General features: G+C 37.4%; 1 protein-coding gene across 3 annotated transcripts in view; it reads right to left on the bottom strand.

The window, feature by feature from the left end:
- Nucleotides 1-15,471, bottom strand: part of LOC307009859 (pleckstrin homology domain-containing family G member 3-like) — a 67,115-nt gene extending 51,644 nt beyond the window's left edge. For all 3 annotated transcript variants that reach the window (XM_079634029.1, XM_079634031.1, XM_079634030.1), the window contains exons 1-2: nucleotides 15,327-15,471; nucleotides 1,268-1,328 (exon numbers count right to left, since the gene is read on the bottom strand). In XM_079634029.1, the coding sequence (XP_079490155.1) occupies nucleotides 1,268-1,316 (49 nt within the window). In that variant the 5' untranslated portion in view covers nucleotides 1,317-1,328; nucleotides 15,327-15,471. The remainder of the gene's footprint in view (nucleotides 1-1,267; nucleotides 1,329-15,326) is intronic.
- Between the last annotated feature and the right edge of the window lie 277 nt (nucleotides 15,472-15,748).

The following is a 15,748-nucleotide window of genomic DNA, read 5'->3' as shown; positions in this document are numbered from 1 at the left end:
GTGTGTGTAGTCTCTTTCACAGCTTTGTGAACCAAAATCAAGTTTCTCCATTACTCAACATTTCCACACCAGAGCCGTCGCATCACATCAACAGGACCCGCTTCACACACATTCCTGCACTTGCTTTGGCAGAGCGGAGGAGAATCGGCAGCCAACCGTGAGCTCACACACACACACACACACACACTTCAGTATACAAACACTGAGCTGCAGAAACACACAAATGAGGCGCTCTCTTGCATTAAAGTCACCACACACACACACACACACACACACACACACACACACACACACACACACACACACACACACACACACACACACACACACACACACACACACACACACACACACACACACACACACACACACACACACACACACACACACACACACACACACACACACACACACACACACACACACACACACACACACACACACACACACACACACACACACACACACAGCAGTGTATACTATAAATGATTTATCGGTACACATTATTTTTTACAATGAAATATTACACATGTAATATGTACTCTCTCTCGCTTCGTTTAAAAATATCTTAAAGTCTATTTTTTATGTTTTAATCGTTGATTAGGATTATTGTCTTTCAGATACGAGTAATTCCGTTTGTTTATGATGTTGTGTTATGTACAACTTTGTACTTTTTGTTTTGTGCTGCCTATCTTGACCAGGACTCCCTAGTAGAAGAGATATTGTATCTCAATGGGACCTTCCTGGTTAAATAAATATAAAAAAAAAATATAAAAAAATAGGAACGCCTGGACAAACGAGCGCGCTGCACCGGCGCTTCTTTTACAAGCGCGCATTTAAAATAACAAATTTTTCACACGCAAAAAAAAACGCGATATGTGAACGGCCCCAAAGTCACGAATCGATATGCGGCGTCTTATCGAATCCCCGGTTCTGGGAAATGTGTTACCGGTTCTAAAATGGAACCAGTTCTCGAAACCCAACCCTAATGCTGGCCACACTGACATGAGATATATGTCTTTACAAAGCTTGAAGTCTCTATTTTTTAAATTATGTAAATCATATCAAAAACAAATATTCTCTGTTTAAGTAATCCGTATGAAAGCAACGAGATGTACAGTTTCTCAAACGCGTCCTCATTAGCTCTAATGTGAACACGCCCGCGCGCGCACGAGGGATTCACATGCACATCGGCTCCATTAAAGTGGAGTGACACCAGTGTCAAACTGGTTTCTGGTCAGTAAAATACAGATTTCCATGTTCTTACCTTCTCCCATCAGGCTGTTGTCGTGAGAGCCGCTGGACTCTTCTCTCATGTCCCTCACACACTGAAAAACACACACACACATCATGAAACCACCTGAACAAACACAAACTTTACAGTACTGACAGACTTTGAGGAGTGACATGCAGTCAAAAATGTGCACTTCATGATGGAAAGTTTTCAGTTGAAATTATTAAATGAAGATTTGTAGGCAAATTAAGTCACAATTATACAAAATTGTCAAGTTTTAAAGCGCTTTATTTCTATAGCGCTTTATACAGTACAGACTGTTTCCAAGCAGCTTCACAGTAATAGAGCAGCACTAAACACAATAATAATTATGTCATAATTAATATTGTCATAATTAATATGCATCTGTATCGAAATGTAAACTACCAGTCAAAAGTTTTGGATCGGTGAGATTTTTAATGTTTTTAAAAGAAGTCTCTTCTGTTCACCAACACTGCATTTATTTTATTTAAAAAAAATTAAAATACAGTAAAATTGTGAAATATTATTATGATGTAAATCATCAGTTCTCTATGTGAATATATAGTAAAGTGTAATTTATTCCGGTGATCAAAGCTGGATTTTCAGCATCATTACTCCAGTCTTCAGTGTCACATGATCCTTCAGAAATCAGTGTAATATGATGATTTGATGCTCAATACATATTTATGATTATTATCAATGTTTAAAACCGTTATTTACATTTTTATTTCAGGATTCTTTGATGAATAGACAGTTCAAAAGAACAGCATTTATCTGAAATTTTCATAATATTACTATTTTTTTTAAATTATCAAATAAATGCAGTGTTGGTGAGCAGAAGAGACTTCTTTCAAATCTTAGCGATCAAAAACATTTGAACGGCAGTGTATATTTGCACTTGAACAAAATACAAACCTGAAGAAAAAGACACGAGCACTTGAAGATCAACTGAATAAACCAGAACAAATATTAAAAGCTGTTTGATAAGAGCTTTAAATTGCCGCTGTGCCTTAGACAAATATTGTGTTAAGGTTGTTTTCTGTGTGTGTGTGTGTGTGTGTGTGTGTGTGTGTGTGTCGTCTGCATTCCTGCACCAGGATTTGCTCTCCGAGTGGAAAAACTCCTGAGTCTTTATCAGTCCCGCAAATGGAAATTCCTGCCATTCCATCAGACAGAGTGAATCAGTGTTTTCCGCTAGAGAGTGTGTGTGTGTCGTGCAGGAGACCCGGGCGAACGTCAGCGGACTTTAACACTGAAACCCGACCGAAACTTCAACTTGACCACTCGTTTACCTTTAGCAACAACAACAAAAAAAAACCTTCCCTGAATCCAACAGGGAACAAAGTCAAAGCAATAACTCGTGTTTCAGGGAAGACACACACTCAGGTCTGTATAGGGCTCTATGATTTCAAATGAATTCAATTGATTATTAGACAATTTAACCATTAAAACGGAATCCAAAAAAAAAAAAAAAAAAAAAAAGACAATTTGAGAACATAAAACAGAATTTGGGAAAAAATAAAACTGATTTCTTAAAATGTTTTTTTTTTTTTTTTTTACTTTTAATAATTTGTTGAATTGCATGTTTCCTGATTTCCATTGATTAGACATGCTTTTTGATTATTACATTTGATTTAACCATTAAAACGGAGATAAAAAAAGAAAAAGAAAAAACGAATCCAGAAAAATTTAAATGAAGAAAAACTAAATTTGGGGGAAAATAAAACATATTTCATGAGGTCCTAAAATTTTAATTTGAAAACTAAATTTTTTGTTGAATTTTTATTATTTCAATTAGCATAATTGCACATTTACCATTAAAACAGAATCCAGAAAAATTCAAAATTACATAAAACTGAATTTTGGGGAAAAATACAAATATAAAATCGAAAGTTCATGGGTTCCTAAAAATGTATTTCTGCTAAACTTGTATACATTTTTGTTGAATTGTATAAGTTTCATAATTAATAATAATAATAATGAAGTAAAAAAAAAAAAAAAAAAAAAAAAAAAAAGTACAATTGGACGAGGGAACAGAGTTTGGGGGAAAAATTTAAGGAATTCGAACAAAAATGGCCATACACTTCCACAGCATATTCCCCTCGACACCCTCCTTGTATGTCAAACACAGGGTTGAGAGAGATCTCAAATAGCTTCACTAATCTTGAACTAATTCGATTGTAACGGCGATGAGACAGAGCATGATTCCCATGAGCGTCTGCCTTTAACAAGAGCATCAGGATCAGAGAGCCGAGCCACCGAAGTCTTCCAGGATTAACATCCACTTTGTTCCTCATGCAATCGCTGCTTCTGCCAGCTGTGCTTCCGAGACAAGCCCAGATCACAGTCGGGAGCATTATCCCACAGCGGGTCACACGGGACTAATGGTGCTGGTGCGTTCAAGTCCTCCTGGGAAGATCGTACGCACGATGTGGGAAGTCGTGTTTATGACGGCCGGTGCGTTCAAGTCAAGATGGCGGAATACTTTCTCTTAATTAATTACACAAAAATACAGCGAGGTTCTTAAACTCTAGTTCTAGAAAATGAAGAACAAAGGTTTGCATAAGGTGTGCTTTGGTTTTTTATGTTTTTAGTTCATTTATGAAGCCACTACAAACTTCATCTTTTAACTTTTAGATATTCATGTTTATGTTTATACCGGTATTGTGCCTGTTATGTGCGGGTCACTGTCACACACTGTTGCTAAAATTTTACTTTTCATATCACAGTCCTGCAGAGATGACAGAAAATGTAATCACATTTGATGTCCTGCGGTAAAACATGAGCAGTTTTAGACCAAAAATACACGACCCTGGAGCACAGCACCAGTCTGGAGCCGCACGGGTATATCTGTGGCAATAGCAACTATACATTGTATGGGTCAAAATTATCCATTTTTCTTTTATGTCAAAAATCATTAGGATATTAAGATCATGTTCCATGAAGATATTTAGTAAATGTCCTACCGTAAATATATAAAACATGTATTTGTGTGAGTGAATGCAGCACAATCGTGAACATAAATGCACAACTTTAAAGGAGATTTTCTCAATGTTTACATTTTTTTGCTCCTCAGATTCCAGATTTTCAATAGTTGTGTCTCGACCAAATATTGTCCTATCCTAACAAACCACACATCAATGGAGAGATTATTTATTCAGCTTTATATGATGTATACATCTCAATTAAAAAAAAATTTGGTTTTGTGGCCCAGGGTTGCATATAATAGTGAATGAGTTGACGCATCAGTGACTACGTTTACATGCAGCCAATAACCCGTTCAAAACCGGACTATTAGCAATAACCCGGTCGCGCACGGCCATGTAAACACCGGCAAAAACCCAGATATGCTCATATATCCGGGATATTATACCTGGGGTACCCCTTTTCCGAATGTTTGGTCTTGTAAACGCGTTTCGGCATATCCCCATCAAAATGTGTGTTCTGTGCATGTTCTATTCGCAAGGAATCCGTTTTTTTGTGTAGAGACTAGGGGTGGTTAATCTGTCTGATTTCCCGATTCGATTCGATTACGATTATTGAAGTCCCGATTCGATTACAGTCGATTTTCGATTATTAACGATTCTCGATTCTCGATTAATGATTTTCCATTTCACAACAGTAAATTAACTACAGTAAAAATCACAACAATAACAAATTATAACAAACTTCAACATATTCTGAATCTCTATTAACATAAAATACGGATGTCCACGCATCACATGTTACAGCTATCCTACCCGCTTTCTTCAGTGATTCCATGAGTTCAGTTTTGGTCTTGTTGTAGAGTGTGGGGATCACTGTGTCTGTAAAATATCTCCGAGATGGGACGTTGTATCTCGGCTCCAAAGTGTGCAACATAGCGCGAAAGCCCTGGTTCTCAACGACTGGATGCAAATCCTTGACAATAAAAGTTGCGATTGATTGTGTAATGCGCTTTGCCCTTTCCGAGACGGGTGGAAGCTTTGACAATATTGTTTCCACGCTTCAGAGTTCCGTCTTTTGCGTTCCGTCAATATTACGTTATTATCGATTTTCCAAAAAAAAAAAAAAAAAAAAAAACATTTTTATTTTTTTTATTTTTTTTTTTAAATCGATTTTTGGCATTTGTGAATCGATTCAGAATCGTCCACGTCCGCATCGCGATGCATCTAAGAATCGATTTTTCCCCCCACCCCTAGTAGAGACGGCGCATAAAAAACCCCCGCGTGCAGTATAGCGGAAGTAAACAAGTCGAGGTTAACATGGCGAGACGCAGCACAGCACCACACTTTTGGAGCGAGGAGGAGACCAATTTCTTTATATGTGTGGCACAGCTCCAGCTACATTTCCCATCTCTTGCTCAATTTCTCTCCTTCTATTAATAAAGACCATGAGGCACAGTAGTGTGAAGTGCTGCTGGTGGATCAGTACCAGCGCCAAAGCGAAAACAAAGACTATCACTATCTGCCCCAAACTATTCATTATCTGCCTGGTGCTGCTGTTGTTGTCTTTGGATACAGGAAGAAGAATCGGAAATGACACATATTGCGTCTTAATGTTGTCCGTACGTCCAGACGCTAACCGTGCGCCGCCGTTTACATCGGGATATTGGCGACTGATTACACATTCCATGTATAGGAGTAACTCTCTCTGCTCACGCATGTAAACGGGTTATCCCCAATGTTTCAGAAACCCAAATAGTGACCTTAACCCGACCATAACCCGAATTTTAACAGCTTGTAAACGTAGTCACTGAATGCCGAGATATTTTGATAAATAAAATTATCCCGTCAGAAGAATTGCGTGATAACTTTATTATATATATATCATCTCAGTGAGCTTTTATGAGGTTTTACGCATGCGCAGTAAAGGTGAATTTAGCGTTTTCAGGCGTATGAAAACGCTAGCATGGATGGAGAACGTTTTTAAACGAAAATGCCGTTTTCAAACGTATCCGGATTAATGTAGATGTAGCCTCAGCCTGTGTGTGTGTGTGTGTGTGTGTGTGTGTGTGTCCCAACATTCAGGGACTGAATGCAGGCCGGCTCTCCTCTCTTTTGCATTTCAAACAGATGAAGTGTGCTGACATGTAAATGTCCATTTGGTTCAGGAAGCGAGGCAAAGTCCATCTGGAAAGCTTTTGTTCCCACAGCTGATAAAACGTGCTCACAGAAATCTGACCCTCACATACAGGTCTGGGATTTTTCCTCTAACTGAAGACAGAAGCATCCGTATAACATGGATATTAACAGTTTTATCAAATTATTTTCTACAACTGATCAAAAAAAATAATGATTTATAAAAATCCTGTTCAGCGCAGCGGGGGGTGAACACTTTTGCATACTGAGCTTAAAGGAGAACTCCGGTCAATTTTAACATTGAGCTCAATTTTTAGTAAATTTGGAGTGCTGTCAATACAGAGAACAACGACAAAAATCGGTGTTGCCTACACTGTGTTATCCTATTTTTAAAATTTGCACCCTATTGACTTCAATGGGGCAAGTTTTAAACCTGCTTTTATCCTCTTATCATCCTTGATGTGTCATTACAAGTGCCCAGCCATGTTGAGTGATTCCTTCAGAGTGAACACGAGTGAATCTGACTGCAGTAGATGTGAAAGATATTAATAAAAATGATGTTATATCAGCCAGCGCACATACCTGTATTTAGTTCCTGTTTTCGGTCGAAGTCCAAAGTAGTCGATTGTCGAGTTCACGCGCGTGATCTAAGTAACTAAACCTATGCGCGTGAACTCGACAATCGACTACTTTGGACTTCGACCGAAAACAGGAACTAAATACAGGTATGTGCGCTGGCTGATATAACATCATTTTTATTAATATCTTTCACATCTACTGCAGTCAGATTCACTCGTGTTCACTCTGAAGGAATCACTCAACATGGCTGGGCACTTGTAATGACACATCAAGGATGTTAAGAGGATAAAAGCAGGTTTAAAACTTGCCCCATTGAAGTCAATAGGGTGCAAATTTTAAAAATAGGATAACACGGTGTAGGCAACACCGATTTTTGTCGTTGTTCTCTGTATTGACAGCACTCCAAATTTACTAAAAATTGAGCTCAATGTGAAAATTGACCGGAGTTCTCCTTTAAGCTCAGTATGCAAAAGTCTTTTCCCTCCGCTGCGGCTGTCAGTCATTCTCCATCCAGCATCAAACAGCGCGTCGCGTTCGGTTACGAGTCAACACGATGAAAAACTCTCTCCAAGATGATTCAATGTTACTATAATTATACTTGATCTGTAGATAAAGGTCTATGGTTTTGCATTAAACAACTTTATCTTGCTGGACTTTATGTGAGCAACGCTGTCAGAGCCGACAGATCGTGTGTCAGACTCATTTCAGTGCAAAATAATTAGGTCAAAAACGATTTAATATACTGCAAATAGCCTACAATTTTTTTATGTTTATTTATAATTAATTTAGGCGGACAACAAGGCTACCAAGTACTGCGCACAGTGTGCAGCTAATTCATTTAACGTTTTTTTTTTCCTAACGTCATTTTTAGTCGAAAATTTCAGGACTTCAGTCGACCAAGATTTTCTTTGGTTGATTACAGCCCTACAAATTACACAGTGTAGCTTTAAACTCGCAACTTTGGATGTAACACAGCTAATGTCTGTACTCAGATTGGCTGAGATCTCAAAGTTTGCAATCAAAAGTCAAACATTTCTCATCAAATTGTACTGATCTACACTCTTACTGCATGTGATTTCCCCCGAGGAACATTAGTGCAAACAAAGATAGCAAGATGTCACGAGCAACAAAATCTGCCGAAAATAAACTGAAACTTGAAAGTTGATGCAATGGATGGTTTTGTGAAACCTTTCAAGACTATCCGGTTTAGAAACTACGCATTCTCATAAACAACGTATGAGACACACAATCTAGTGACAGTTTCCAGACTCAAAACAGACCGTGCGCTCTTTCATTATCACTGTGTATTTATTCTTGGGCCATAAGTAAACGCCTCCCTATCGAATTCCCTCCGCTTTCTCACACACACACACACTACTAAAACACAATTACTTCCTCAATTAAAACACTTCCGAAAGGCATGCACTCCCTAAAAATACTCTCCTCTGACCCCGCGACCCCACACCGTCTGGGGGACCAAGCCCTCGGGACGCCTGGATCACTGCAGACCGGCGGAGGGAACGATGGGAGTCACACGAAAACATCAACACGGTTAATTGGCATGTAGGGGAACGTACTGTGGACACACAGTTTTATTATTGCAGCTGTTTATCTTGGCTGACCTCGCTTAAGTTATAGTCTCAGCCTTACAGAGAATGCTACAGGGAAACACACACCTATTACTCAATGGATTTCATTCGACATCAAAAATGAGGAACAAATCAGGCAGAAATGGTCGTGAAAGATTTCTGTTTGTGCACCAATTGAAAAGCATGCATAACATTTTTTGGTTTGAAGTGTAAATTAATAAAAATAATCTAGGGATGCATGATATATCGGTTTCTGCCGATATATGTTTATTTATAATGTTATCCCGATAATAAGAACATTTAGCCGATTTATTAAAGCTGATAAATAATGTATTATTTCCTTCAGATGAGACACTTCAGATGCAGATGTTCAACATGATGGCTTTGAATTGCTTGAAATATGATGTACATAAATGTACATAAAATGATAATGAGAACATCATAATTGTATGTTTGGCACATGCATTGTAATGGTGAGACTTTAGTTTTTGTAATCAGGATCTCAGAAATGATAGAACAATTTGGATTTAGATTTATCGGCCGATAGTATCGGTTATCGGCTTTCAAATATAAAGAATTATCGGTTATCGGCATCGCCCAAAAATGTTCATATCGGTGCATTCCTAAAATATTCCATCTATTCATTTAAAATAGCACAGACAATTGTGAAAATGTAAAGAAAAATGTGGAATTACAATATGCATTAATAATATTATTTTTAAAATGTGCAAATTAGCAACATTTTACCTGCTTTGTGATAATTATGCCAATAAATTCAAATATTAGGAGGTTTTTTTGCATGCAAACGTTCATGGGAACACTTCGGAAACTATCGTACGTTCAGATTTTGGACCAATCTTTTATTTTTATTTTATTTTATATTTTTCAAGAAAAAGTTAACAGTACAACAAGGTTTTTTAGGCCACGGGTATTTTTATAAACAAAGTTTATCCTCAGTTAAAAAAATAATAATTTGCGTACACATGAAAACACATTCAAAACGCAAAAAAATGGGCATGTTGGCCAATCAAAAGCCTGGAAAAAAGGCCAAAAAATCAAGCCAAAATCTCCGGTTTCACCGTCTACACTTCAACCAGAGTTTCTAAAAATCTTCACACTGGCAGGAGTTTTCCAAAAAGTTTGGTTTCAGTGAGCGGAACCCAAATGTGCGTTTGCGTGTGGACGAACGGCCAAACCACATAGAAAAAGCTGCGGTTTTGAAAATACCCGTGTTCGTGTGGACAGGGCCTTAGGCATTTGAATATAGCACCATGCCTTTAAATCAGCCAATATTTGGTCATTTTGTTGAAATGCAGTACCCACAATGCAATGCACTAGACTTGTATAGTGTGACCAATGAGCCAGGTGATTTATACTACAATTTTTCTTGACTCATTTGATCAGATGTGATTTTTTAGACAAAACCGGATCGATGCAAAACACACTGTGTTCATTTAGTATTCGTATTCCAGCACTGCAGAACGCAAGCACAAATCATGGTCATCTTTCCCAGAATCCCGTAAAATTCCTTCCTTGTCTTTATGAGCGCATAAATGATGTGTAGAGATGGTGGGATGAGATATCTTCCCATTCGAACACCCACAAGCTCTATAAATAAACCGTACACACACACACACAAACACATGCTCGTGGACTCGCGCCAGCCGCCTGTAATTGGTCAATGAATTTCCTGAAGAAAAGCAGAAACACATTTCATGCAGATTCTCTCCTGAAACGCACACAATCCGCTCGCATCTCTTTAAAACCGATCTGGAGCTGCTCATGTCAGCCGGAGGCTCTGGACTCCTCAAATTGGTCTATTATTTTGCTTATTTATCTTGGGAACGCTCTAAATTCATAGTTTAAAATAGTCATTTTCCACAGACTTTATAAACTTGTCTATATTAATGCTATTTTTAAGATTCCTAATTTTGTTTTGATTTCTCCTACAACAGGTTCACATGCATCCAAGATCAAAAACACTTTAATTTTCTCATAATATCCACTGCAGCGTCAGCTCAACTCTCTCAGTCTCTGAAACGCATCCATCAGTCTCTCTAAGCTCCGCCTTTCTGAGAGCTGCTCTGCTGTGATTGGTCAGATGGCCCAGTCTGCTGTGATTGGTTGACCACTTACAGTGTGTGTCGGAGGAAAAACGACTATTAGCATATCTGAATTACAACAGAAAAATACTATGTTTTCTCAGACATGGTACAATGGTAATACCTTGTTTTATTTTAATGTACTATAGTAGAACTATGGTAGCTATTCCAATTGATTTTTATCTTTTCTTTTTCTGGTGAAAGAAATACAAATGAAGGAGAAAGCCAAAATATGAAATGTCACAGATGTATATTTAGGCTATTGAGAAATTCACTGTTAAAATTACAATTTTCACCTGAGATTTGGAGCCAAATTACAAAATGACTGTAGAAAGATGGCAGCATCATTATTTTATTTCTACACAGAGATTGGTTGGTCTATTAGTGAAATCTGTTGACTTCATCAATCCGTGTTTCATTATATGGCGACGGTGACCGATCAAAAATGGGAAAAAAGCACTTCTTGTGTTTTTAACCTCAAGTTTGAATGCCTGAAACTCCAGAAGTATTAAAGATATCTTAATATCCTTTTAGATTCTTGTTCATAACAAACAGTTATTTTGGTATCTTCATTTTAAAGGCCCTCGATGGTTCAATCACAGAAATATGGAGATCTCAATGCGGCTCCATGAGTAAATTGGTTAACTGTGCACATTTTCAGAGGTCGAAAACCATGTTGCTTTATGCTTTTTCTTTTTAAAGAGAAACATCTGAACATCAAATGTTGAAAGTAGAAAAGCATCTCGTTTTTTTTATACATCAACAACACAATTGCATAGAACAGCCTATGTCTGTCTGAGCAGCATAAATAGTGTTTTTCCAAAGTTTGCTTGTCTGTAACTCAAAAAGTATTAAAATACATCTTAATATCCTTCTAAATTCTCTTTGTTAATAAACTTTAAATTTAGAATCTTCATTTTTAAAGCCCTATAAGGTTCAATCCCAGAGATATTGGCATGTCAATGCTTTAACATGTATAAGAAACAGCTTCAGAAGCTTCATGAACTAAATCCCTTCTTCCAAATATCCCTAAAACTGATTCAAATATAGGCTAGATTCTAATGAATACACATTTGATAGCAAGTTAATGTGCATCAACTTGACCATTTTCAGAGTATTTTTTGGCACTCAGAGATAGGGATGGGCAACGATTAATCACATCCAAAACAAACGTATAAAATAATATATGTATGTACTGTGTATAAAATGTGTTATTTATTTATAAAATATTTATATTTATACATAATATAAATTATGTATAAATTAGGGCTGTCAAACGATTAAAATATTTAATCGCGATTAATCGCATTAATGTCAGTTAACTCACGATTAATCGCACATTTTTATCTATTCTAAATGTCTCTTGATTTCTTTTTTATCCATTATTTTTTCTCATTTTAATGCTCTTATCAACATGGAAAAGTGGATCGGCTTGCTTTGTGCAAACGTTTTTTATTGAAAACAACATTGTGTTGAATTTCACACTAACATTCTCACTTGGAGCAAATAATCTCTCACACAATGTAACACTGTCCATCAATAAAAGGGTGAAAGAAATACTGACGAGGTGACGTTACTGATGTTGACGAGTGCGCGTAGAAACGCATCAGCTGTGTGTGTGTGCTTGACCATCGAGTGGTATTTCAGACTGGACGATGATAGCTCAGTTCACAACGACACAACACACAGATCACTTCGGTCTTGTCAATTGAACCATTTAAAAACTTTAAAAAAAATTAACTTTCCATTCAGAACTTTCCATTTCGTCGTCTCGTGCACATCATTCATCAACTCAAAACGTAACGTTAAAGGGGTTCACAGTCGCACACCGGACGATTTAAAATTTGAACACATTATTGTCTATGAGTGTACACACACCGGCGGCACCATTCTGCGTTTTTATTGCTGGCCATAAACTGAGAAAGTGCGCGTCCGATGTGCGATACGAGTTGTCCTGACGCGGCTCGGCGCTGCGCTTCTTGCCCACTCTTTGGCCGGTTCGCAAACCCAAACAAGTGTGTGCGGCGCGCCTGTTGTTTTGTTTCTGGTCTAGATCCGGTGTGGTGTTGTAGTTTTAATAACGTTACTAGTTGTTGCAAAAGCATGTGAAAAAAAACAGCAAAGTTTGCTAGGCGTTAATCTCGCGATAAAAAAATTGACGCTGTTAAAATGGGTTTGCGTTAACGCCGTTAATAACGCGTTTAACGGACAGCCCTAGTATAAATATATACATGCAAATAATTCTTAAATATATTATATATGTATATGTGTGTATTTATACAAAATAATTATACACATATGCATACATTTAAACAAACTTTTATTTTGTATGCGATTAATCGCGATTAATAGTTGCCCATCTCTACTCAGAAAGTTAGCTTATGTTGTATACAATTGATTCGATAGCGGAAAAGATACATATTAGCGTAAACGCAATACATATTAGCTGTGCACAAATGGACCAACATTTGGTTTTTGACCATTGAAAAAGGGTCAAAGTCAGCAAATTGAACATGGAGCCACATTGAGATCCCCATGTCTATGGGACTGAACCATATGGGCCTTAAAAATATATGGTATATATTGAATTTCACGCCTGGAGCTCAGCCACAATAGAAAGACAAAGAGCTTCTTCTTGAAGATCCATAAATCTCTCCGTTCAGCGTTCAGCTGTTAAACTTCTACTTGGACAAATAACCCCACTAACGCTGTTCCCTTGGGGACTTTTAACCCAGACAAGGTCAAAGTAAAACCCTGACCCCGTCTAAAAACAGTGTGAGCTTTGCTGCGCTGGGAAACTGAATGAATGATCAATGAGAGTAAATGGTACAGACAACTAAGTTGCACACCAAATAAACTCTCAGGTGAAGCTGACTGGCATGTTTTTAAACGTATTGATTCACTAACAAACCAGACATCACAGTCTGTGCACATTTTTTTTACTCTACAAAAGCACCACATAAAAGATTTAACAGCAGAACTAAACTTCTATTCACTTCAAAACTTTCCGTGACTTTTCCCATGCATGGAAAACATAAGATTTTCCACTATTGTGGGACGTTAAAGCATCCAGAACCACAAAAAATAAGCAAACTAAGACCAACAAGCATAATTTAGGAATAATATATAAGATTTCACTAAATCAACATCTCATCATTTGTTAATCAAAGCGCTGTAAGTCCAAACCTGATCAAAGTTCAGGCTCCGTACACAAATATTCCTCTTTATCAGAGACACTTTTAATGCAAGACCTTGAGCGTAATGAAAAAGAAACAACTGATGAACACACAATATTAACAGGCTAAAAACTGCCTATGTGGTTTTAATGCAAGAAAATCTTTTCACTAATTTGGTGTTCCGGGTCAAAAATAACCCGCATTTTAAATTGCTTGTAAATCTCTCATTATGCTATATTACCACCAAATATTGTTTTCTTTCAATTGACCCTTTGCAGGGAGCTTGATTGACAGGTGATCTGACCAATCAAACTTCACCATCCGCCATTTTGTCCGACAAAGCAGTCAGGAGAGTTAGTGGATTAACATGGGAGGATTTGAGCTTGAGAAGCAGAGTGTACTGACGTCTTTCCGCGGTTAAAACAACATTCCTTCTGATGTTCATTCATGTTTATTTGATGCTATAAATGAACTAGAAGGAAGAGATGATCGGTTCACGAGCAGCTTTAACTGAGCGATCTGTCAGACACATATTACAGAGCCACAAAACCGTATTTATTGTTTACATTTCTTTAAAATAATGACCAAATTTGAAAGGGGAGACTTTAATACGTTTAATATCAAAAGTAACCGAAAAGTAAGCTGGTCTGTGTTGTCAGTGTGTTGTCAGTGTCTCTCTGCTCCGCGATGTATTTTTCACTGCTGAGAACATGGTGTGGCCTAGCTTGTCGGACATAACGACAGTAACTAAGGGGGGCGGGTCTTTGCGAACGGTAGGCCTCACTGACCTTAGCCAGTTTGAGTAAAACCTGTGCTGATTAGAAGATTAAACGATTGAATCCGACATTTAGTTGTAATATAACATAATGAGAGACTTGCAAGGAATTTAAAATCCATCTAAACCAGTCATCTAAATCTTTTTGGGAAGTGATAAGCTTTAGTCCAAAGATACGGATTACATTAACTAGCATTTTTAGTGAAAAAGAAAAGCCTCTACGGGTCAGAATAAAATGGGGGGTTTAAAATAAAGGTTACAGAGAGAGTTAAAAAAAAAAAAAAACAGAAACTAAAAGCAACATTCTCATCTCCAATCAACCATACAGAAACTACAACAGAAAATGGTCATCGATACTGAACCAAAGAACCTTTATGTGTAATGATTCAATCAGCAAAGCAAAGAAACAAGTAGACAAATAAATAATTACTAATTTAACCAAGATGTTTTACATCAGATCATCCTTCAGCTTATATCTCCATCTTGATCTCATTCACAAAAAGTAATCGTACAAACGAGCATCTAACGTTAGCACTTTTGAACTAAAACGTAAATGTCATTAATAATAATAACAACACGCGTCTCCAAACTTCCATCATGATATTTTCCCCAAGACAAGACACGAGGACAGCAAAAACTCTAAACACACACACAAAAAGCTCCTCAAATGCACACATATTGACACTTAAAACTAAGAAAACCATTAAAAACAGCTTTAGCTAGTTTTGCTGAACTCTGCGCGCGTCCTCGCATCTTAAACTATCTTTAAATGAAGGAAAAAAACACTTACCGACTGAGTTCCGAGTTATTAAAGACGTTTTCAGTTCATTCGCACCTCGCAGACATTTATGTATGTATTATTTTCACCGGCTGCAGATCTGAGAGACTCAATATGGTCATTTCACATGCAGCACTGCACTGACTGACTTCACTCTGAACTCAAAACCGCAGGAACAGAGGAATGATGAGAGGTGGGCGTGGCTTAGCGATAGAAAGTTTGTTAGAATGAAATGAATCTAAATAAAACAAATGTTTTTTTTAAACGTTCACCTTGTTGATTTAACTCGGTATCTACTAATAATTTCAGTGTTATTATTCAGCTGAAAGTTATTGTTCAGGCTACTCATGAAGCAAGAGCGCTTAACGGTCCGTTACTTTTCACAGCGCAGTCGGGATGGACCAATCATATTCGATGATGACTACTCGACGAAT

This window comes from Phoxinus phoxinus (genome assembly GCF_949152265.1).
Source record: "Phoxinus phoxinus genome assembly, chromosome: 13".
Taxonomy (NCBI): domain Eukaryota; kingdom Metazoa; phylum Chordata; class Actinopteri; order Cypriniformes; family Leuciscidae; genus Phoxinus; species Phoxinus phoxinus.
Note: the sequence above shows the minus strand (reverse complement) of the source record. Positions and strands in the feature narration are given on the sequence as shown.